Source organism: Chrysoperla carnea, chromosome 2 (genome assembly GCF_905475395.1).
Source record: "Chrysoperla carnea chromosome 2, inChrCarn1.1, whole genome shotgun sequence".
Lineage (NCBI taxonomy): Eukaryota > Metazoa > Arthropoda > Insecta > Neuroptera > Chrysopidae > Chrysoperla > Chrysoperla carnea.
Window position 1 is genome coordinate 36,807,108 of NC_058338.1, and position 25,684 is coordinate 36,832,791.

The 25,684-nt window shown below is 28.4% G+C and overlaps 1 protein-coding gene across 1 annotated transcript; it reads right to left on the reverse strand.

Moving 5' to 3' along the window:
- Positions 1-1,340: 1,340 nt before the first annotated feature.
- LOC123293320 (abscission/NoCut checkpoint regulator) lies at positions 1,341-24,478 on the reverse strand. Its single transcript, XM_044874095.1, has 5 exons — positions 24,343-24,478; positions 24,109-24,275; positions 22,687-22,918; positions 4,357-4,590; positions 1,341-2,693 (listed from the first exon to the last, which is right to left on the reverse strand). Exons 1-5 carry the CDS (start codon positions 24,388-24,390, stop codon positions 2,361-2,363), a joined length of 1,014 nt encoding a protein of 337 aa, XP_044730030.1. The 5' UTR covers positions 24,391-24,478; the 3' UTR covers positions 1,341-2,360.
- Between the last annotated feature and the right edge of the window lie 1,206 nt (positions 24,479-25,684).

The window sequence follows — 25,684 nt, forward strand, 5'->3', positions numbered from 1 at the left end:
ATCATTTTACAACATAAAATTGACAATTTTGTTCAAACATATATTACATTTTTAAAAATATACACAATTAAAAATTGTTTTCTTTACCAATATACGCAATTTAGGCATGTCGCAAATTTTCAAAAATACAATTAAACTATTTTCTTCACTTATTGCTAACCGAGAACAGAATCAAACTGAATTTAAAGTTCGATTCAGATAAAAAAACTCCTTATAAAATTCGAAAAATGTCAAACATTTCCAGAAAGTGGTATCGATTCTAGGAATATTTTTAATTTTCATAGTTTTTGTTTGTTTTCTATGATTCTAAAAGCTTCCTTCATGATTTTTAATAGCTGGCTAGCAAATACTTTAGCAATAGGTGAAGAAAATTCGAGAAAGTAAACTTTATTTAACTTAGTAGTAAACTTTACAAACTTGGTCATGAAGAACATTACGTTTCCATATGGTACAGTAGACCTTTTTCACATTTTTTTCCTTTTTTTTTATATGAAAGTAAATGTCTTGATAAATGGGCTAATTTTTTTCCCCGATTTTTTTGAAGCCGAGAAAACAGACAATGGAAATCATTAAAATTCAAATTGGCGAAAACGATCCGGAAACACACGATGTTACACGAAGGTTGGTTTGACGTCATTTAAAGTTGATAATAGTGATATATTAATACAACTGTTGACACTGTTTTATTGTCATTGCTTGTCGGATTGACATCACAGATCACGTGTGCGGTGGAGCAAAAAAAAAAAAATCGTTTTAAAATATTTCAAATATTGTGACTTTTTGACATTTTTTTTCATAGTGTTTTTATTGTTAAAAATGCGTAATTTTTGAGTTACAGGCTCTACTCGACCTATATTTTCATAAAAAATTATCAAAAAGCATTTCTGTTTTTCATGAAAAAGGTCTGTTATTTATTCAAGTTATTACAAATCACTTCAATTATTCTTTCATTTAACTTTCATATTGCTTTTATGGGGTTGTTTTTAAAACGCGACGAGAATAAACAAAACGCTGTAAAATTAATTTACTTACTATTGCTTTTTTCCAACAATTTCGATTAATATTAAATTACCAGCATTTAATATTTTTTTCGTATTAATACTATTATTATTATTTATTCTAAATTTGAACCAAAACATGAAATAATACAAGTGACATTTTTTTAAATCACGCCAACATTCTAATTTTTAATAACGATCACTATTGTTATTTTTGTGTAAATAGAATATCTTTATTACAAGTTATTCTATTTTCACAAAAATAATTTAGTGAGTTTATTGTGAACTGTTACAAAAAGTTTGGTTGTCAACACCAAACTTTACAATAATAAATTTAGCTACTAACGATGGTTGCGTTGTAATAGAAATATCGATATTTAGAGTTTGAAACACAATTTGATTTTGAGTATCGTGGTATTAATTTCAATAACTATGTCTCAACTCGAAGTCAACAAAAATTCATCCTTATAAATTTATTGAATTTATTGTTTTATTGTATAGACAGAATGCCTTACAAATTTTCTGCTGCTTGCCGGCCTTTTAAGGTTTGCTTCGTTGAATATGATCACCATATTCAAAACATTAATGCTTTGTAGGTTAGAAAAAAGCATACATTAGACTGTATAAAAACTAACTTTGTAAAAAAGACGGATTCCGGCTAGCGATCTATCGGCTAGCAATCGTATTTGCATCCACCATAAAGAGGATATATTTGTTGTAGGCGCTCTGAGAGTTAAAAAAAAAAGTAAATTGGGAATTTATAAAATTAACATCAGTAAAAAAATAACTATAGCAATTTATTTCAATTATAAAAAAAGTAAATGAAAAATAAAAACACAATTGTTAGAAACCTAACTTTCTTGTGAATTTTTTCAATTCGAGATGAAATGTTTCTATTTTAAACAAAATGTTTTTTGGTTGCATATTTTTGCAAAATCCAAGTGGATTTGAGTGCTTTCTCACTGAACGTGAATAATTTAAAATTAAAACAATGGGAATTTATAATTTAGTAAGAGCTAGCACATTATTTTAGCGAATAAACTGATCATTTTTTCGATCTGGTCCCTGCAGGGAATTTACTTAATCTACGCAGCTCTTACTCAACGAATTTATTTTTGAAAATAATGCGACACTCCTATTGAAGGAAATTTGAAATATTTGGTTTTTTTTTAATGAATAATGGAAAAACGTTTATAAATAATTATTAAATGATACATGAATAGAAAATAATGAGGAGAAAATGATGATACAATTTTTTTAAGCGAATTTTCCTTTTTTTTTTTCAATTCGGCTATTTTTAAATATTCATGATTTGATGATGTACGATGGGACTTAATGAATTTTTGTTATAAAATTTATTGGTTAATCTTCATCTTCGTCCATATCTTCGTCCTCCTCACTTGTCGTAGCCGCAGTTCTCGGTTTGTATGGTATTGATTTATGATGTGTTTCACTCCAATCTCGATGTATTTCTGTGAAGCATTTTGAGCAATATAAATCACCATCACAATCTAAACACCTCGTTGTCGCTTGTACATAACATATCACACAAAATGATAGCTCAGGTGTTGATGCATGTAAAGGTGTTCCTCTATCAGCGGCTTTTAATATTCTTGGATGTTTTTTCTTTGGTGGGACTTGTGTTACTGCGTTGTTTGCAGTAGTTGAACTTTCAATTGCTACTTCATCCATGATCTAAAATTAAAAATTTTTTTAAATTAGATATTGTTAAAACTAGCAGAGTTAAAAGTTTAAATATCCCTGAATTTGTTTGGGTATCAATCAATAATCTCTATGTAGCTGGATAAAGTATCCCATGCATCGAAATTGATGAAATTCAAAGTATAAACTAGCATCATTGAATGAGAAAATAAACGGCGCAAGCGGATTTTTAACATATTTATATTTCGTATGAAATCGTAGCAAATTTATACTTTGTATTTAGTTCCCAGCCACCTATTCTGGGGCCCTGGGAATTCTTCAATATTAGACACTTAAATTTATTTTACGTTATATAGATCCTCTTTCTAGCTTTATAGAGACCAGTGGTATCAATTTTAGAATTGGTGGTGATTTTGTTATTTTTAAGTAAAAAAATTTATAGAATCGATTTTAGAACTTCTGTTCTACCTCTTATTTTTTAAAAGTAAGATTTTCGTAGGACCCAAAGATCCATAAGGATCCTTCAAATAACTTTTTAGAATTGTTTGAAATCGTTGTTAAATTTTTATTTCACTAGCTTTTTTCGGTTTTGAATTATCGTTTTTACAGACAGCCAGAAAGGGGGAAATAGATGATTTTGATACTAAAAAAGGATGTTACTATAGGGTCTTACACCTTTAGAAAGAAAAAGTAAAGTATTGGAGTTTTAATTGTTAATATGGCATACGAAAAAAATGAATTTCATTAGTTTTTACTTCATTTTTGTAAATAATCAAATTTATTTAATAAATAAAATAGAAATTTGTTATCCATTATTTTGGGAATCAAAAACGGTTTAAATTACGAGTGACGTCATTCTGCTATCTTGCCGCTCAAAAATTTTAATTATCTACGTAACAATGATCGTCAAATCAAGTTTGTAATTTAATAAAATTGAAGAATTAAAACAAAATACAACAGTGTTGTTCAATTAGGTGTTAACACGTAAAAATGAAGAATTAGGTCAAAAAAAATGTTATCACTTAAATGAGAGAGACAGGTTATCCCAAAAGATGTTACCCCTGTGGTAATATCTCTTTGACTATTTACCTCGTAATATCTTATTGAACAGGCATGTATAATAATTTTTTTTATTTTTTAAATCAATTTAATGAAAATCAATGAATAGTATTAATATGCAATAAATATGACATATTTTTTTATGCATAAGAAAATCGTCGACATTTTAAAGAAAAATTCACCCTCTTAAATTAACCAAAATTTATACGATAGAAAAAACTTGCGAAAATATAGTTGTATAAGTATAGTAGATCAAAAAATACGTGCAAAAGTTCAAATTTTAATATGTCAATGTTCAAATTCAATGTGTATTTTTGTAGATAATGTAATCAATAATGATCTTCCAATCACAAAAGCAATATTAATTTAATAAGGCCACTTATTAAAATTAACCTTAGTTCAAACGATTATAACCTTGATCTGTTTTATTATTTTTATCAAAATATAAAAACTATTTTTGATAATCACTAACATATAATAATATCGACATTCCAAATTATTTAACAATTTTTAATTTTGATTAATATCCGACAAAAAATCCAAGCTCAAAAATATATTTGTAGCAATGTTGCATTAAAATTAATCTAAAATTTGCACACTTAACTTTAACGTTAAAAATATTTATAAATCTACTTACTTTTCTAGTAATTTTATCAATTTGCGTTTCTTCGTCACTCGAATCAATATCGTGAAGCTGTGTTAAATATGCTGTCGTATTTGGTTGTACACCAGCGTCTCGTAAACTTGCAATTCGTGCTTCAATTTCACTACTTGGATCGTGTGCTAATTCAATATCACGTTCTGATGCGTACTGTTCCAGTAAAGCATCTACTTTTTGTTGATCACTACGCTGGTCGGCAAAAAATGCCGGCTGTAAATAAAAACAAAAAATTATACATACATTAATTAGTTAACTGTTGTATATAATATATTCGAAACATGCCAATTATTATTTTGAAAAACAATATAAGAAAAAATTCATGATTGTCCACATAATTAAAAACCTTGACAATTAATCTACAATTTAAGGTCGGTATTTTAATCACTTTGAGAATTTGCCTAACATTTCTATATAGGTCCAAGGACCATCGATTTTGTAATCAGAAAATACAAGAGAACACTTAGACCAATTTTCGCGGTGCCTCAAAAATTTAAGTTTATTTTACATAAGATAATAAAAAAGAAAATATAAATTTGCGATAATGGTATAGCTCGAATTTAAGAAATAGTTTTTTAATTTTAAGTTACAAAATAGAAAAACTATTTCTTTAATTGAGAAGTAAACAGCCGTAACTTCAATTTTCTGCCAAAAGTATATTAATATCATATTTACCTTACACGTTTCCATTATGTTATTGTGGTAAAATATACTAAATTTTGGCAAAAACAAGAGTTTCGATTGTTTACTTTTTGGCTACAGATTTAAAATTTTACATTTACTAAAAAAATTCAAAATTTCCTTACACTATTTAAAACTATTAAAAATAATAATAATAAATAAACTAATGTACTTGTATTCAAATATGAATTACAACAATTAAATATCACTGTCTCTATTGAATTAAAGATTGAATATATCTGCCATGATCTTTTTTCTAATCAATTTATTGAAATAACAACATAAAAAAAATGACGATAATTACCACTGGTAGTGACTTTAACATGACGTAGAACAACGTTTTGATGCCTTTTCTTAAACACCGCGTGAAAGAAATGTGATCAATTGATATTATATTTTTGCTTAGTCAAGTTCAAATTATCGTGTTATGTGCTGTTAGATGATAACAATTTTTCTTCGTAGTCGGAGAAAAACAGAAAAAAGTTTCAAAAAAAAAAGAAAATATATTTACTTTGTTCACTCAAACAATACACACAAATCAAACAATAGTTTTGACCTATTTATATTATTTTAATTTACATCAAATTATGGAGGGAGATGACCAACAGCTCCTTTCGCTTCTTTACCTCTATGTATAGATTATAAATTTTTACATAACATTCGAGATTTTTTTATGATTTAATGTTAAATTATCATTTTTGACAATTCTTGAAGCTCAGCCTTCGCATCAAATATTTTTCTAGTTCTCAAATTTTAGAAGCATGTAAGCCATCTGGACCTCTGCGCACTCGTTGAATGCAACATGATGCATCTTGGTTATAGCTTCTATTAGAACAAATAAACCTACAGGAGTAAATTCAATCCAGTTGTGAGTTAGAACACCTAAATCAGCCAGAACTTCATCTAATATGCCGTCTTCTGGGGACATGGGTACCTTTTGGTTATAGCTTCTGTTAGGAGCAAATACAACTATAAGAAATCTGCCCAAGGAACGTTCTGCAATCGATGCAGAACGCTTAAATCTTTTCTGCCAGGACTTCTTGAGAAATAAATGAATCCAAAACGTCAAACCTGAACATTCTGTTCTCGGCTTCCAGAGTAAGCTCTACACGATCGGAGAAATTTCATATCACCGTGAAGTCAACATACATGTAAGGCATAGATATACAGATTGCTGTTATTAAATTTTTGACTCTAGTATCGCTGTTAAATGGAAAATTAATATTGATGAATTCGGTTGGAGCAGGCATTGTCTGATTTGGAACATTAGAAATCGGCTTACAGTACCTTGCTTGTACGAGGCTCATGCTTTATTCCTTTTGAGGTATTCTTATCCATTACAAATTATGGGCTAAATTTGTCACTGCCAGGGGGAAATTCCAAATAGCTCTAATAACAATTTTTGAGTTCAACGGGGAACTCAGATGTCAAAAGTCGATTCACTTATTTACTTGTGATAAGAGATGAAGAGACGGATAAATTCTTGATTAATAATAGATTTTAATATAATGTGAGGTTAAGGTTAAAATCAAATTTGAGTTCACCGTAAGATGAATTTAAATATTTCTACTAGGTATATAAAGGGTATTAGAAGTAAACGATATTTTGATTAACAAAACTTATGATATTTCCCTTAACTTTGGATCAAATTATTATATATTCAATTATATCTAAAATTTTAATTCGATCCTCAATTTTCAACATTTAGGTCAGTGGATTAAACATAAGTCGTTTTTAACAAAATTGAAGGATTCAAAGATTTTACTACACATGCTTCGCGAGTTGCCCCAAAACTATAGCATTAGAAGAGCAAAGTCAATAAAATGTATAATTCTAAGCAGAAAATTTTTGGATTCGACGTTCCAAAGTGTGTAGGACATTGTTAATTATTGTATGCAATTTTGAGAATTTTTCCGATTCATATTAATCAAATTAAAATCTTGTTCTCGGACAAGTTAAATTATACAGAGAGAGATAGTTGCATGCTTAAAGTTATAAAATTAAAAATAAGAGTAAAATAATTGTAAAGGGTGATTTTATAGAGGAGTAAAATAAAACACAGAAAAATGACAACAACGAGTTCACTGTTGGCTTCCAAATAGAGATAAAATAATCTAATGGTAGTGTCCGACCGAAGGTTTAAAATCTCTAAGAAATTTTGTTCAAGATTGGCTACAAGCTACAATTAATAATATAAATGATTTTGAAGATTTATTTATTTATCTCTAGAAGTTGATTGTGAGATGCAAGTTATCAAAAAACCACCTTCGGTTCGAAATTTATTTGATCGAAGCCGATGCCTCGGTCGGACAGGTTTCATTCAGAAATTAATTGTATACGCAGAGCCTCCGTGGCCACATTCCCGAAAATATTCAAACATTAGTGCCATAAAACTATCTGTTACATATAGCCAATTTCATGAATATTAAAAACATTTTTCTGTGTTTTATTTCAATTTAAAGTTCGTCTCCTTTAAAAAAAAAACACCCGTTGGTAAATATGTTTTTACTTATCATAAAAATACCAATTTGACTAATATTAATCGAGAAATTTTCAAAAATACTAACGATACTTAATGAAGCCCTATCTCGTTAATGGTACATAGAATCTAAAAACTACAAATTAACTGTCTTTTTAGAATTTTATCATCTATATTACTCTGATCTTCCATATATTTTATAAATTATTCAAACAATTTACAAATTGAATTTTCTAAAATTCAAATGTAGAGTTTTAGTCGGTATATAGGCGTTGTGTGGCGCTCATATCAAATTTTTTATGTAAACAAAAACAAAAGAATAATTTAAGTTTATGAGACAGACGTTTCGAGTAATATCTCAAATATTGATATTTGTTTACTTTTTATGTATTTCTTTTTTTTTTTCATTTAAATTCACGAATCCGGCTCTTTATTTTTATCTTTGGAACTAGTGTAAACTGCTTTGATTTGAATAATGTTTATGTTGATTACATGAATTTATACAACTTTCAAGAATATGAAGATGGTAGAAACGCTGATACTAATAATTGTCAGCCATTTTTAGTTCGTACAAGGTCCATTAGTGCAATTTACATATTGTATACCATACTTTTTTTTTTGGCAAAAAAGACATTTTTTCGCAAATCTTTAATAAAAATCAAGATATTACATACATGGTATTTGCCATTATTGCATTTTGTTTTACTGGATATGAGGATTCCTTGTAAAGCTATCAGCAGCTAGCTGATACGATAAGTTAAAATCCATCAATAGAATCATGAAGTTGGATTTTTTTCAAACATCATTTACAGCGGTGTGAGTAGAAAGTAGCAAAGGATAGTCTTCTAACACTCTTAACTCTTATAGCACAACCGTTTACACTAACATTTTACTTAAACCGTGTATGAAAAAAAAAAACATACACTAAATACATTCAGTGAAAGTAGAAAATGCTAGCAATACCTGGTGTATTATAAGACTATGCAATTTATGTTAAAAAGTGTATACAAAAACATAATACAATTTTTGTCTAATGTACAGTGTGTCGCATCTAAGATGAAGACATCCTCATATTTTCGTTATTTATAGAAATATCGATTTGAAATTTTGCACAGTCATACAGGGTGATAGATACAGTCATACAGTCAAAATATGAAATTGATTAAAAAACGAAGAAGTTATAAGCATTCAAAGATTGTTACCCATCTCTTTTAAGCAAAACAAAGTTTTATATGTATTTTATATGTATCTCTACGGTGATATCGGACAATGACATCACTAACCTATGTCTTCCTCTTTGTTTAGTTAGGAATTTTAAACGTTCATATTTTGCGTACTTCCACAGATTTTCAAAAACCAACTTCACTTTTCTACCCGTACAGTGAGAATTCTTCACCTGAAATGTTTTCTTTTTACCCTTTTCTATTTAATTTGAAATATTCGAACGTATTATATACGAAATCATTCGGGATCAAAATTGCAATTGATTTTTTGGACACAAGTCTCGAGCATAAAGTTTTGGCTTTGATAACAGAGATAATATTACGACAGCATGTTTGGTTTTTTATTTTTTAGATGTGGGGCGCAAATAAAATTTGTTTAAAATTTTCTTGATATGAAGTTAGGTACTTACAAATTTTATGTAGAATTTACTGTGCTCAAAATTCATATGATTTTTTCACAAGAATTATAGTAAATTTGATTATTCGGAGGTCGTGTGAATGTTGTTAAAAAAATTTTTAAAAGATCTGAAAAAGTTTTTCTTAGAATGATAAACTTATTTAAACCGGATTGAACATGTAGCGACGCATGATCGATCATATGACATCTTTGATTTAGGTGAAATATTTTCAAAATACTAAAAAAATATTATAAATTTAATGCGTAATTTTTAGTAAGAATGCGTATAACATAAATTCCTTTAATTTAGGTAAAATTTTGTACAAACTCTGTTCTTAAAAGCAACAATATAGAACGAATTAGATACTAAAGAGTTTATTAATTATAAAAACATCCAGTGTGTCATCGAGAAGTTTTGTTACGACTCAATCCATCCATGTAACAGGAATAGAATATTTTGAGCACACCTATATCGAGGCACACTGATTATGATTCATGCGTTATATTGCGATTTCTTCAAACAGCTATTTTAGCCTAAATTATGATCCCTCTCTAACATTTTTTATTTAAAACATGTTTTCGAAAATCGTTAGCTTTCGGAGAAAAATACGACTTAAAATAGGTCATTATTGTATTTAATCGAAAAAAAAATAAGCTTACTTTAGTAAAAGCGTGGCTTATAATGTAGTCACGTCACCGATTCCATGAAAGATTTATTATGGATGACAGAAACTCTTCTGTGAAAAACAAGATAAGGTTTAATTTCTTAACAACAAATTCGTCAACTTCAGGAAGTCTTGAAGTAGACGCTTATATCAAAAGAAAAGTAACGACCCTGATTTCAAGAATCATTATTAAATGTTTATAACTTTTCATTGAAATAATAAAGTGTATTCATTTTTTTTTATTAAAAAGATAAATTTCAGTAATCATTAATATTTTGTAATTTCATTGAAATTATAATATATTTGCTTCTGATAACGATTCAAGTTGTTTTTTCTCATCCAATACCAATGGTTTAAATTTTATTTCAATAATTCTGATATAGACATTCAGTCTGCAATTATTTATTTGGTGGTATTTTTCCTCCACAATTGTTTTGAATTTATTTGTAAACATAATCTTATTTTTTAATAAATTTTTGTAAACAAAATGGTTTGCCTTTGAAATTAAAATCTATCGATAAAATTTTAAATTTTAAATGAAAGATCCGGAAAATTTTCATTTAATTTGGAAATTGGATATAGTTTTGCATTTTCATTCTAAGCTAGAGGCAACTCAAAATATACCACAAAGTTTCAGACCAAAACATTCTATGCTTGTAATTCCGGTAGTTCAATCGACCAGATCTTATCAAAAGACCCGATACTATTCTGAACTGTGTTCCATTTTTTTTAGCTGAGAGCCATTAAATAATCTTAAGTTGTTGGCTTATCGTAGCTATTCTTTTATCGAGACATCATTTGGTATCAAGATATGGAAAACACAGACCCTTTCCTTGGCAGAATTTTTGTTGTCTCGTTTCACTAAAGAATGATCCGGAACCCAAATTTGCATGAGTGCAATCTTCATGTGGTTTGGTTTCTCGGAGTATATAAACAATATGAAGAAAACCAAAACTTATATCATACCTCTCAGGAGTTTATGTTGATTTGTATTATAAATTGGGATGACGGCTAAATATTTTTATCAATTCAGGTGGAGAATTCTCACTGCACGGACAGAAAAGAGAAGTTGGTTTTTAAAAATCTTTAGAAGAACGCAAAATATAAACGTTTAGAACTCCTAATTAAACAGAGAAGATATTTGAAAGTGACGTCATTGTTAAGTATCGCCAAAGAGATTACATAAATATAAAACTCTGTTTTGTGAGAAAGAGGCGAGCAACAATCTTTGAATGCTTGTAACTTCTTCATTTTTAATAAATATTAATTTAGCTTTCAAATTTTGTTATGGTATCAAGTCTACTTTAACGTTTTTGTTGCTACTGTGGCAAATTCGATATCAGCCATCTACCCAATTATGCATACTTTTGTAATTTTGGGTTTTAACGTCTATTTACATAACTGACATAATTTTTTACATGTTAAAATTTTCTGGGAAAATATTATTTTTTAATATGCATGCATTAATAACTTTTTAAGATGAGGCAATAAAATTTTTAGTTACAGTTTTATACAGGTCAAATTTATGGATCATTTGAAGTGTTTGTACACATTTTAAGTAATTAAAAAGCTGTGTATGATTTGATAAATAATTATGCAACAAAATTGCAATAAAAGTCAGAAAAAAAATATTTAAATTTGCATAACCCTAGACCTTATTATGTTTCATAATTAAATAAGACTTTTTGTTGTAATTCAATATTATTTTTCAAAAAAACCAGCACGTTTTGATAGGAACATAGATGTTGATCATTCCCAAGTCTTATGAACACGAAAGTTTACGGCTACTTTTCCACTTACAGTCGAACGGAAATATTAGCTTAGGTATTATTTCGTATCCGATTCGAAATTGAAAAGAACCCATTAAAATTTTTGTGGTCATGAGAACTGGATAATCCATGCGCATTTTCAATAAAAAAAAAATTTTTAAGAATTTTGACCGAAAGAATGTATATCAATCAATGTAAACATTGATAAAAACAAATTCAGCATATTCAGAGTATTAAAACCATTAACTCGATTTAGTTTATAATTTTAATCAAACAATTTGGATTACTAAGTATTTAACAAAATTTTATGTGAACAAAATTTAATAGCATTTTCCGGATGCTTCTAAATGTTATTTTGAAAATTGTAGTTTTTTTTTTTAAACTTAATAAGATCTATAAATATTTTCTTTTATAATTATTATTCATATCAATTAATTATTCTAAAATAGAAAATATTTCATGATTAATATTTTTCAGCCTAAATTAAGAAAATTGATTATAATTTTATTTCTATAAATAATGTAAACTTTGCACTTAAAAAATGATAATTTTTTTGTATGAACTAATTTTTATAAATTTTATTAGACCACGAGACAAGGAGCACTATTGTACACGAGAAATTATTGTGATAAATTTTTTTAATTAACATTGCAGACGTCGGAATGTCTGCAAATTTACACTACACAATAAAGCATACATTTTTTAATCTTGTTTTGATTAAGCAATAGTATTCAAATCCAAGCTAAGTCCTGATTCATTGAATGCTAAATACAATATAAACGGGGCAGGGAAAAAAGTTTTTTTTTAACTCAAAATATGAAGAAAAAAAAATTATTAACAATTTCTCATCATTTGAGTAAAATCGGTAAAAAAAAATACGGATGGCTTCGTTATATTTCGGTTTTCTACGTGTCTACACTGTGCTTTCAATGGCAGATGATAGATAATATTAGTCAAATTAGAAATTTCTATATTAAGCAAAGTTGTAAAAAATAAAATTTAGTACGATTAATAGTCGAAGCGTTTTTTCTCTTAGTCTATGTAGAAAAATTTAATTTATAGGATATACTGTAGTAAATTCTATTTTCTACAATTAATCGACAAATTTTTGAATTCATAAGCAATAATTAACGAAGTCGTATCTCTTTAACGTTACATCGGATTCGAATAGCACAAAGGAAATTTTTGGATGGAAATTCGATGTAGAATTGTTATCCTTCTTTTGCCTGTACTTACGTTAAGACATCCTGTATACTCACAACTTTATACACATGCATGAATCATGGATCGATGCACATACAGTCAAAACATTTTATTTATACATAAAGTATATTTATTATTTTTATTTTTATTGTGATTGAATATTTATAAAATTTATCAATAATCAATTTAAGAATTATAATTATTAAAAATTCGTACAATTACGACCTTCTAGAAAATAAATATTTTTTAAGAGATTAGCAAAAATATAAATACTGAAGAGAAGAATATAATTTATGTAAATCAGAGTAGCATGTGGTGAATATAATTGATCATTAACTTTGTTTCCCAATTATAAGTACCTTTAAATATAGAAGTAAATATACTTAACTAAAGTATTAAAGGAACAAAATTTTACCAAAACTTCAAATAGCTCTATCTATCTCTGTGAAAAATTAACGAATTCGGGATCTCTGTTATATAACTTAATTTTAATAGCTTATATTTTTACCCTTTCAACCCTCGATGCAAAATGGCAGGGAGTTATTGAAATTTTTGAGAAATAAATTCCAAAATTAGAAAGTAAAAGATTTTAGATAACTTCTTTATTAAATAGATAAAACGATTAATATATGGAAAAATACGGTTTTGTTTTAAAAACGAAAAGTGCGGGAGTGATAAAAGTTTTTACAAAACGATATACCCGGGCTTCAAAAAAGTTTTAGAATGGTATGAAAAAAATGGCGGTGCGATGATTATTTCAAAAAATACAGGATTTTAAATCCATAAGTGTCAATTCTGCTTAGAAAGCGAATATCTTGGTCCAAAAAATCTTATACGAGAATTTTGTATAGCTCATTTTCAAGAAAAATAAACAAGCTTTCGAGTGTTTTTTAAAAATTCGATGATTTTTCTCAGAATACAGTTGTTTGAAATTTAGGTAAAATTTTGTTCCTTTAATACTTTGGTTGAGTATAGAAGAAGTATAGATATTTCAATATTTCTGTGTAGAGAAAAGATTCATTTTGAGAAATATTTATGTAGAGTTCTATCAAACCAAAGTGACATTGCGAAAGAGATATATATGTATGTGCACTCATATCTATACTCTCTCTTGCTCAGTGCCAGTTTGTTTTGATTGAATTATTTGTCATATTTTTATACATGACCTTATATATGTACACATGATTTAATAAAGACATCGTAATTATTAGTTTTAGAATCATTAAATAAATAATAAATGAATACTCAAAATGTATGATTCTCCACTGGTTAAAAATGCATTTTCATAGCTACGAAAATAAATTAAAATGGCAACATAATTTCTTAATAGGACACAAAATTATAACTAAACTCAATGTAAGAGACAAGCATAAAGTTTTTTAAACAAATATAAATATTCTATATTCTATCTCATTTTAGTATAAAGCGCTAATCTCAATACTAAAGTTTATGTTAGTTTTTTTAAATTCTATATTCAAAGCGTTATCTCAACAGTTTTCTTATCAAAAAGTATTTTCATTTCTATCACGAGATCCGCAGTTTGGATAACTGGTAGCAAAAATATTTTGAACTATTTCAAACTTTTAAACTGAACGCTTCCAAAATACTTTTGGAATTTATATTTTTAAATTTGCATGGATACCTAATGAAATTTTAACCACATATTCTTTGAATAAAAGTACCGGACAAATTATATATAATATCACGTAGCTCTGTTGATAAAATGGTTCCGCCTGAATAGTAAAAATATTCGTGGATTAAATTCCGGCATGAAGAGTATTTTTTTTTAAATTAAAAATATTTCGACATAATTTATCTAAATAGCGTACACGTAGCCTTTCAAATCAAACTTTTTGTAGCAGAATTGATGAATTTTTCAATATTAATTACATCGCGTTGTCCAGCGTGGCTGCGGTTATTCTTTAACTTCAAAATGTTCGAAACATTGTTCTCCTCTCCCCAGCAAGCATTCTCTCAATAAAAAAATTTATTAAAAAAATTAGATTTCTCTGAATGCATACCGACAGATGATCTTTAACATTTGACAAGCAACATATTTCAACCTACATTAAATAATTATAATAACAAAATAATAAGGAACTCTCTATTATTGAATTTTTTACAAACATGTTTACAATTACGAGTCATTGTCTTCATATAAGAGATTTTGATATTTACAAATTATTATTTTATCAATAATATTATCTTTACATGTATTTAACAGATGCGGATTAAAGAAATAATGTAAAGTTTCTTTTAAGAATTAGAGAGATTTAAGAATTTATTAAGTTGTTAACAAAAAAATAATAAATTTTTATATTTTATTTCAATTCTTTACCGTAGGCCGCTAAAAATAACTGAAAAAAGCGATTTCATGGACTTTTTCAAAGGTAAAAAAAAATTAAAAACTATTTTTCATAAAATTAATTGTTTCCGAGATATTGGCCAAAAATCGTTTTTTTTTATGTATATTTAGCGTTAATTATCGCAACCCCAGCACTTTCGAGACTGCGCGTTAGTATTGTCTTATTTTTCTGTTGTTTAGTTTTTTATAAATGTTTGTTAAAATTAAATACGATTAAATAGCGTTATACAGTCCGTAGAAATTGACGCCTGTGCCAATAGCTCTATTTAAGAAAATGGTTTATTAAAACACACATGGAAAACGTGCGTTAGTTTTGACGCACATGTAACTCCAGTAGCTTTCGTTTTGTTTCATTTTGCCATATCTTATGCCCTTCAACCTTGTTTGTATGTGATTTTCTTAAACAATTACATTTATTATATGCATATTAATTGATAGTTTCTTATTGTACCGACAATGAAGACAATCAAATATTCAATGAATGAAGCTCATATAATGTTTTCTCCAGGCCGCGGCACACATTCGTTTTTCAGACATTTTATTTGTGGCACACCTTGAGTTTGATATTTCGCTCAATTTTGAGTTAAATCGGCAAACTACTTCATATTCACTCCTGTAGTTTATCGTTAGTCGATTTTTTTTTTGACGAATCGTCCGATGCACATAAATCCAGTTAGATGGTCGAGTTTCGGCTTCTGTGTAATTGTTTCGTTTCTTTCTATTTGTTTAAATGAAAATACGTAACGTGCGTTTTCCATTGAAGTGTGCCCTTATATGTTAAGTGGTATAATATGTTGAGATAGCAAAAATTATTAAAATTATTATGTATGAGGGACTTATAAAAAGCACCAAAAGCTAAAAACAAATGTAAAAGTTAGATTTCGTAATAAAAATGTGAGGTGCTTGTGTGTTCTCTATACACATAATAAATAGAATAAAATACACGAAGAGGTAACATATAATTTTAGTCACTCACATAGAACAGGAGTGACGGAGTTGGTTACGTTCTAGATCGAACATCAAGAGAGCCGGAATTCGAGTCCCGGTTTCTGTGTTTCTTTAAATAAATTCTTTAAAGCGAAATTTACATGTTTAAAGCAATTTAATAAAATGACCTTCTTGTTCCAAATAAATTTTTTATTCATATTATTCTCTCCATTTAAAAACTGTAATCATTAAATTATTTGAAAATAAAAAAACGTAAATAAATCATACTTAATCATATCAATAAATTCATAATTCGAAAATATGTGTATGTACACATTTACCGAATGTATCGGAAATAATGCTAATAGATATTATACAGGGTTGATTACGATATACGACACGGAAAATTATGGCTAACCGGATTGATTTTAACAAAAATTTCTTTCAAGACTAGATGGTGGGTTATTGACAATACATTTTAAGTTGTATTTTAAAAAAAAATGGATCACCCTGTTTATTATTTCATTTTCAGATTCTTTGATCAAAATAAAGGTATTTTTCATTAAGGTTTACCTAACTTTAACTTCACGGTTTTCGAAATATTCTGTATTTTCTGAAATTATAGTAGCAATTTTAACGTATAATTTTTCAATACTTATATTAGTTTTTCAAATCAAATTTAACTTAGAGTCAACTAATCGATTGAGTTTCTCTTCGCAACTATAAATAATTGAATTGTGTATAAAGGTTGTCACAAAATTATGACATAAAAAACTTGTAAAGAATTACAAATTTTAAACGATAATAACTTGTTTAACTTAAATACAACACATGGTTTAGTTAAATACAACTGTCCTATAGCTAACTGTGTACGTTTTCATGAAAAACGCACATTTTTAGATTCGAACTGCATGTAGATATTTAAGCCATAATTTATATCTGTGACATTCTGTACATATTTATAGTTTGCTATCATACAAAAGTCAAATTATATTTACATTATTGATAAACTTTATACAAATATATGACGTCACAAATTCGTCTAAGAGTGTAAAGATAGATTTCTAACCTTTACCCTTAAACATGTATCAAATAATAATTATTATGGGACGATCGATTCATATAATAATTATAATAAAATTACTTCTATTTTCAAAACTTTTATAAAATGCTACGGAATGGTAAACGACCTATGACTAAATTCATTTTAATTTACACCCTAGAAAGCAAGATATATTTAAATAAGTACAATCAAATCACATGCTTAAATTATACTTGGCACTTAAAATAAATGAAATTATTTTATACCATAACACAATGCCAATGCCGTTAAATGTATTGTATCGCTGTCATCTTATAAAATTTGCAGTAAATCATAACATATTTAAAATATGACTAATTTTCTATTGTTTACATGTAAATGATATAGTAAATGCCCAATTATAATTATTGACAAATGAAATTTACAAAATTTAAAATACCCCCCAAAAATTTTTCGTGTACAGAACTTCAGAAAACTACTTTTTCAATTATTAAAAGAGTAACAATGCGTTGTGAGACAGCAAGGAGACATTTTGAACTAAAATTTTAATTACATTTGTTTTAATATTAAAATATAAGAGAAGTATCGCAAATGGGTCCGTAGCACCTAGACCAAGATGTCTTCTGAGTCCTACATTTGTGTTAGAATTAAAAAAATTTTTAATTAATAAAAGAATAAACAACTTTACTCAAAAATTTCTTTATATAACTAACTATTGGGTTTTGGGCAAAAATATACAAAGCATTTTCGTTTTAAATTGTCAAAAAATACGCTTTTAAACTATGGCCATCGAGTCATGGGACATCCAGTATAATAGTACGTATCTTAAAAAAAAAAAAACATTGTCTATAGATGGACTGTCTATACTAACCGAGCAATAATTCAGCTAAACGCAACCATTGCAATATAAAAGTTTGCGCGCAAGAAAAATATATTAGTGATATTGCACTCAAAAATATTTTTTTTGAATCAAAATAACTTTAATGTTTTTGTTTACTTTTAAGATTTTATAGAAAAATGTAATTGGAGTTCAAGGTAGAAATGGAGTTCAAGAGAATTTTCATGATTAAACTACTTAATAACACGAAAATATTTTGTAGATGTAGCAGATTTTTGCATAATTAAGTATCATCTGTTTACAGCCTGTAAAAGTTATGATTTCAATATGTAATTTTAATACAATACTTTTTAGAGTAGGTGTGTACATAGTTGTCAATAGTCTCACATTGTTCGAATCAGCAAACGCCTTCTATTTCACAAAAATAAATTTGGGGGAGGTTATTTTTTTAAATTCAATTTTTTTTTTTGTATTCTTGAAGAAATTATGAATGATTGGAGCTAATTGCTAAAATTGATGGGATGCAGAACGTCGAAAAATTGTATTAAAAAAATAGAAATATTTATATTAAACTAAAATGTAACAAATATTGATAGTTTTCGCTAAATTACTTATATTCCACCTTTACCTATATTGTTGAATATAAAAAAAGGGATGTTCCGATTTAAATTTTCAAGAAATTAGTCAAGTTTTTAATCCACGAACCAAAAAGAGAGGAGTTATAAGTTTGGCCTCTATGTGTGTCTGTGGCATCGTTGTTCCTGAACCGATAAACCGATTAAAAATTTTTTTTAAAGGTAATGTAATGGTGAGTATTCTTAGCTATGGCTCAAGTGCGAATTAAGGGTTCCGCATCCAGAACAACTAAAAAAGAGACGATGATCTTCAAAATCGGTTCAGTTTGGAGAAGGCTATAAGGAAAAGTATAATTTAATGGAGAGTGTTCTTATCTATGTTTCAAGTGCGAGTTAAGGGTTCCATACTCGAAAAATTTGTCGGGGGCTTTTTAAATTTTGTAATATTAACTTGTTTTTATTAATCAAATATAGAATGCTTTGCAAAAAAAGAACCAAACTTGAGGGCAAAATTTTAAAGCTTTAGTTAGCTCAATTAGAATTAATCGAAAATATTACTTACTACAAAAGGACCTCGCAATATGAGATAGAAAAATGGATTTCTATAAAAATTTGTTTAACTTACCCTAAAATGATCTTTGAATCATTCTGATCAAAAGCTCTCACGGTCACAAAAATTTTTTAACGAGTAGTTTTCGAGCTACGCACAATCAAAGCTACACATACATTATAGTTATATAGCCCCTAGCTCGAAAACTACTCGTTTAAGTTTTGTGGCCGAGAAAGTTTTTGATCAAAAGTTTATATGTAGAAAGAAATTTTCCTAGTCATATACTAAAACTATTATATATTCGTAGATTTGATCGACCGTAGCTCGAAAACTACACGTTAAAAATTATTATGACCGTGAGAGCTCTTGATCAGAATGATCCAAAGAACATTTTAGGATGGGTTAGAAAAAATTTCACAGAAAGCCATTTTCCCATCTAATATTGCGGGGTCCTTTGTAGCAAACAAAGCAAATTAAATAAAAATTTTAAAAAGTACTAATTCTTTAGAATTTATTTATCTTGTATAGCTTTACCAGAATTTATCATACAAATTTATCATCCAAGAAATAATAATATTGCCATTTCGAGGTAATTAAAAACGATAATACTTATGATGAAATCCGTGAAACACAGCTTGCAAATGTAGACGGAAAAATTGATAAGCAATATTAATATCATTTTGAGCATGCTTTAATCATGTGAACATTATTAGTAAGATGCTGAGAGACACGATGTTTTTACTATAATTATCATGATTTATTTTTATAACCTTAGGTATGCAAAAATATTGACAAAATTTTTTATTTTAAAACACTAAATTTGTTTCTGACGTAAATGATTGATATGAAAATAAAATTTAATTAAAAATTTATCAATTGATGGTAGTTTTTGATTAAATCTGCCCATTTTTAAATATAAAAAATTCAAAGAAATTATCTACAAATTCAAAACAATATTTAACCTTTAATGGCCCACTAAAATAATTACGCCAGAAAATGGAGAAATTAGTTAATTTCAACACGTTCACTTTCAAACATATATTGTGTCATGCCAAAGAATAGGAATAATGATTAAATTTTTAAAAGTACGCAAAATATAAACGTTTAAAACTCCTAATTAAACAAAGAGGGAGATACTTAAAAAGTGACGTTATTTATCGTCAAAGAGATTACAAATAAAACTGGCTTTTATAAAAAAGAGGCGGGCAACAATATTTGAATGCTTATAACTTCTTCGTTTTTTAATCAATTTTAATTAAACGTCCAAATTTTGTAATGGTATCAAGTCTACTCTTACATAAGGATAATGTGGCAAATTCGATATCAGTCATCAATTCAATTGATCTATCAAAAATCCTATCACGACGTTACTCTCGATTATTGGAATTCCTATTAACTTTGCGTCGAAGATGGCTTTGCTCAAAAGGCTATTTTTTTTTTTTTTTAGTTTCATTAGTCTCAGACCTATTCATATGAAACAAAACTATTAAAATTTTTCGGGTTATTTAGAATACCTTAATGAGAAATCACTAATAGTGGTTCATTTACCGAAATACACGATTTGAGTCTAACAAAATCGCTCCCAAGTGTATGATTCAAATTCTCATAATTTTCGCAGTTACTTAATTGTAAATTTCAAAAGATAGTTGATAAAACTACTAAAATTTTTTTAAGATAAATTTCAATTTCCTTGAATTTAGGTTTTTAATTTCTTTGGGGTTTTGGTTTAAATTACGATTACATTACAATTTAATATAAGAAAATTTCAAAAAAAAGTGGCATTTTGGTAGTGAATAAATAAATTAAACAATTGCATTTAAAAATTATGTATCAGCTGCACGAACCTTTTCTAAGATTCAAACGAAACCAGGCAAATTAAATCGCGATTACAGCTAATTTTCATATAACAATGTGGGATTGTTTTTACCTAATGATGACATTTTTACAGACAATTGTTGCTATGCGAGCCTATAATATTAAACAATAATTACGATATATTATTTTTTTCAAAAGTGTTACAAAATTTTGTTTATAAAAAAAAAATAGTTTGTATCGTTTTGTATAACTAGTTTTGTTTTCATGTGCCTATCTACAGATTTTTTCCTTGAAATTATTGTATTTTAATGATACAAAAGACTAGCTTTTTCTAATCACAAAAAATGACAATCAAAAATAATTTTTTAAATATAATCATCAAATCAGCTCATAATACCCTCGGTTTTCTAGACAATAATATGTCACACTAGCGCACTCTCATAGTCTGCGGTAGTAGCTGGACATCAAATCAACCAGTATTAAACCAACTAAAATAGTTATTAATGCTACAAGTGGGATAACTAGCAAATAATCTGACAGTCGTGGTGTTGCGGCATGAGCGTAAGGTTATGAGACATTCTTATGAAGACGAGTGTGGTAGATGTCGCTACGAGCCGTAGGCGAGTTGCGACAACCACACGAGTCTTCATAAGAATGTCTCATAACCTTAGAGCGAATGCCGTAATCACGACTGTCATATTTGCTAGTTATTCCGCAAGTAGCATTCAATACTTTTTACAACAATCGCTCGGGAAGTTGACTTTGAGAGAAATTTATCAATTTGAGAAATGATTTATTTACTTATTTTAAATTTAAATTTTATTGCATACAAATTTTTATTGCTCGTTCATTTTAATTTCAATTTTTAATTTTGTTTTTTTGTATGTAACACTCGCGTTTGACACAATCAGTGTGGTAACTTTAATAAATGAGGGTTAAGATTGATTACTTATTTTTTTTTAGTACAGATGGCGCGTCAGTAGTACATACAATTATGTAGTCTATAACCGAACATGTGCGTTTATGAAACACCTATAACCGAACATGTGCGTTTATGAAACACATATAGTTAAGTATGCGATTATTGTGTATTTTGAAGGTGACATACAGCGCTCGAAAAGTCTACTTCCCGAGTGAGCGTTGTAAAAATATATATAACCAAATAAAGTCAGAGAGCGCTAGCTACTCTGACATACTCTTTGGCTCAACTTCAAGCAGTTATGAATAGGTAATAACGGCTAAGAGATCATATTATTACCAAAGAAATCTTAATAATATTATTGCTTTTTTTTTTTAAATCTCAGTTTTAAAGTTTTACGATCTGTTTCATTATTTTGTTTCAATTTCTAGATCGATTTGTGTATTATAAAAACATTTATTTCGACAATAATGTAGCCCCATTATCGATATGAAAAAGCTAATCGTAATTATTTTTCGGAAATTCCCTGATTTTATGACTTTTGTTTGGTGAATATGAGTGACAAATTAGCAAAGAACAAGTTATAAATTTTGTTGTGTCGAATTTGGCTTTAGAAATTGCTCCTTCATATCAGGTTTTCGATATATGTGGGCCTATCTCTATATGGGAAAAAACATTTTCCCCTATATTACGTAATGTTACAGTGAAGTGTTCTTAATAAAAATATGGAATTTGTATCACTTGTATTCGCTCCTCCAAGATACCATAGAGCATTGTAATGCCGGTTAAAGATTAAGACCAAAACCAAGACTACAAGACCGAGACTAATTTTCCTATTAAATCAAAATTGAAAATACATACCGTTTTAGTAGGTGTTTCAGAATAATAATTTTCTCCTTTAAGATTTGCTAATCTTCGGCGAATTTCAGCTTCTGTTTGTGGCGGAGGCGAACATCGTTCAGCACGCAATCTTGCTAATCGATCTGCAATTCGTTGATCTTCTTCACTTAACCCCGAACGTAATTGTTGAATACGATCGTGCCTGTATATTGTGATAGGAGGTGGTGCTGGATTATCTAAATTTTCTAAACGACTGTAATCAATAAAATAAATATTTAATATCTTGGCTATGCATGATGTCACGCAAGGAAGTGCAAACACTATTTTTGTTACTTCAGTATTTTAATCAACTGAAATTATATCAGAATAAATAAAACATATGTAGGGTAAGTAATTTTATCACAAAAATTCGGTCATAACAAAAAATGTTCCCCCATTCATAATTCTGGGTAGGCACAGTCGCAGAATGCTACCGGAATCGATTTTTAAAAAATTCAGTAGGCGTTTAAATTTAGTACTTAATTTGATGGAAGTACAAAACCGTATCCTAATTAAAACCGTAACCGCGAATTTGCATTTTTTATGATCCGGCACATCACTGTAAAAAATACACTCTATTGACATTGCCCGCGCTAAGGTAATTTTGCGATTTATGAGGCTGCGGCTTGCAGAAATCGTCAGATTATATGTTTTTCGTGTTCCTTGAATTTTCCTTTCAAAATAAAAACAAAATTGACTGCGCTCGAGTTATTACAGATACCTTTTTTTTATTTGCATCTTTGTAAGCCTCCTATTTCCTTGCGTACGCTTAAATCGTCACATTATTGAATATAATTAGCACTCTTCAGGATGCTTAGGTTAGGTTAGATTATATTGCCTGCCCACGAAGGTCACGAAAGTCACATATATGTGTTTTACCACATTTTCCTCTGATAATTTCATCAGCTCTTTAATTATTTTAAGAGACTGGGTGCACCTCCTTCATGCATATACCATGCACTATATCAGCCCATCACAACTATTAATTAAATTAATTTTTGTTGTGACGACGGGAATTAAACCCGATACCCTGAGTTTACTAGGGGTTACTTCAGCTACAAGGGCTAACTGGGCTACTAGAGTTGACTTCAGGATACTTAAATTAATAAAACGTTTAACTCCTCGCAAAATTTTACAAAAATTTCTCATATTAAAAGAAAATACGTCCAAAATTTCATATTAAAAATAAGGATATTCCATATAACCGGATAATTCAATATTCTACAATGTTTTCTGCCCTTTTGAGGCATGTCACGGAAATTTTCAGAGGTTTTCTCCACGACTCCAACATGTTCTTCTTTAATTTGAAACTCACGTGTTAAATTGATTCCTAACTTCTAAACCATTTGACTTAAAAAATTTGTATATTGTTAGAAATATTATAATTTTCATCAGATATAATACCTCAAAAACAGCTCAGGAGGGGGTCGTGGAGGTTCTCTCCGTCCAGTTGTAATTCTTGTAAAACATGTTTTACAAACATTTTGTTCTGTAGGTCCTTTATTAGGTACAACTACTTTTTGTTTTAAACATTTACTGCAATAACCAAATCCACATGCTGGACATGCATACTGAAACAATTTATAATATTTACCGGTTTTAATCTAATAGAATTTTAATACCTAACTTGTTATTTACCTCCTTCTGAAAGAAACTAAATTTTGTCATACATCCATGACATGCCATTGTTACTTATTAAATATTCGAATATTATTTACAAAAATATACATAACTCATATTTCCTTATTGATGTTTTGAAAATTTTCTGTATATTTTTAAAATTATACTTTTAAATTCTATTTTCAAAATTATTTACTTTCAAAACAGTTTTCAAAAATAACTTAATATTCTTTTAATAATATTAATTAAATACTGAATATGCTCCTTTCCTTTAATAATTGCTGATTTCAACAAACTTTACTTAAAAGATGTTTTCGTTTTTGTAAAAATAAAAATCTTATAATTAATTATGACAGTTCATTTCAACACTTTTGACTTTGAAGTATTTTTCTTTCAGTGGATTTTTTAGTTCTGAAATATTACGTATTTTTTAGCCAATCATATGTTTCAAAACTTGACATTTCATTAAATGTGTGTTTCTCACAGACTTATATTAATAAAGCCTAGGTCACATTTATGGTAGTGTCTATTTATGTAAGTAAAAGGTAATATGGAAACATGAATATAGGAATATTTTAAAAGAGATGGAGTAAACCGAGTGTGGTGCTGGTGAGTCTCACTCAGGGGGGAGATGCAGGGTATCATTGTGCCTACTTTCTATTGGCTGTTAACTAGGTGCATGCTGAAAGTATGCTCAAAGCCTTCTATGAGTGTTTTTGATTCGTTTGTAAGCATGGAAACATGTTTGACATATGGTTGACGACCTTTTCTGATACACTCAATGATAATCTATAATACTATTATAGCCAATAGTGAAGCTGACTCATTCAAATACAAATAAATTCTATATAAATTCTAAGAGAATTCAAGACGTGCTTGAAATCTTTCCAAAAATTGGGAAAAGACCTCACAACTACCCCTTTTCTTTTATATATGCTCGAGAGATGCGGTTTTTTGCAAAAAAAGGTGGAGCCTATAATGCGGTGGTCTTTACTTTTTTAGCCTAGCGAAGCGGGCGGTTATTAAGGTAGTATTATATATTTTAAAAGCCGGAGAGAAGGATGTAACTGCAGATCCAGATAAATTTTTGATGGAGAGTTTATCTGCTAGAATAAACCCTGGCACACCTATTCCATATTGTACCTATCGTTAAATCATTGATTCATATGCGAACTTTCGAAATCCGTGTAAGTGCAGTTTTACTGGCACGGGCTTCCCGCTTATAGGTAAAATTGGTGTTGTCATATTGAAAACTAAACTTTTTTCCATTCAGGGTACATTTTTTTATGAAATCACCCACATGCTTTTAACACGATATAGTACAATAATATATTGATAATGCACGTTTAATTGTTACCTA

What these genes read in the sequence shown, in the direction of transcription:
- LOC123293320 (XM_044874095.1), bottom strand. Translation starts at nt 24,390, where the DNA reads ATGGCATGTCATGGATGTATGACAAAATTTAGTTTCTTTCAGAAGGAG. An exon ending in CCTCCTGAGCTGTTTTTGAG is followed by an intron (nt 22,919 to 24,108) that starts GTATTATATCTG and finishes TATTGATTACAG; the next exon opens with TCGTTTAGAAAATTTAGATA. An exon ending in TTGATAAAATTACTAGAAAA is followed by an intron (nt 2,694 to 4,356) that starts GTAAGTAGATTT and finishes TTTTAATTTTAG; the next exon opens with ATCATGGATGAAGTAGCAAT.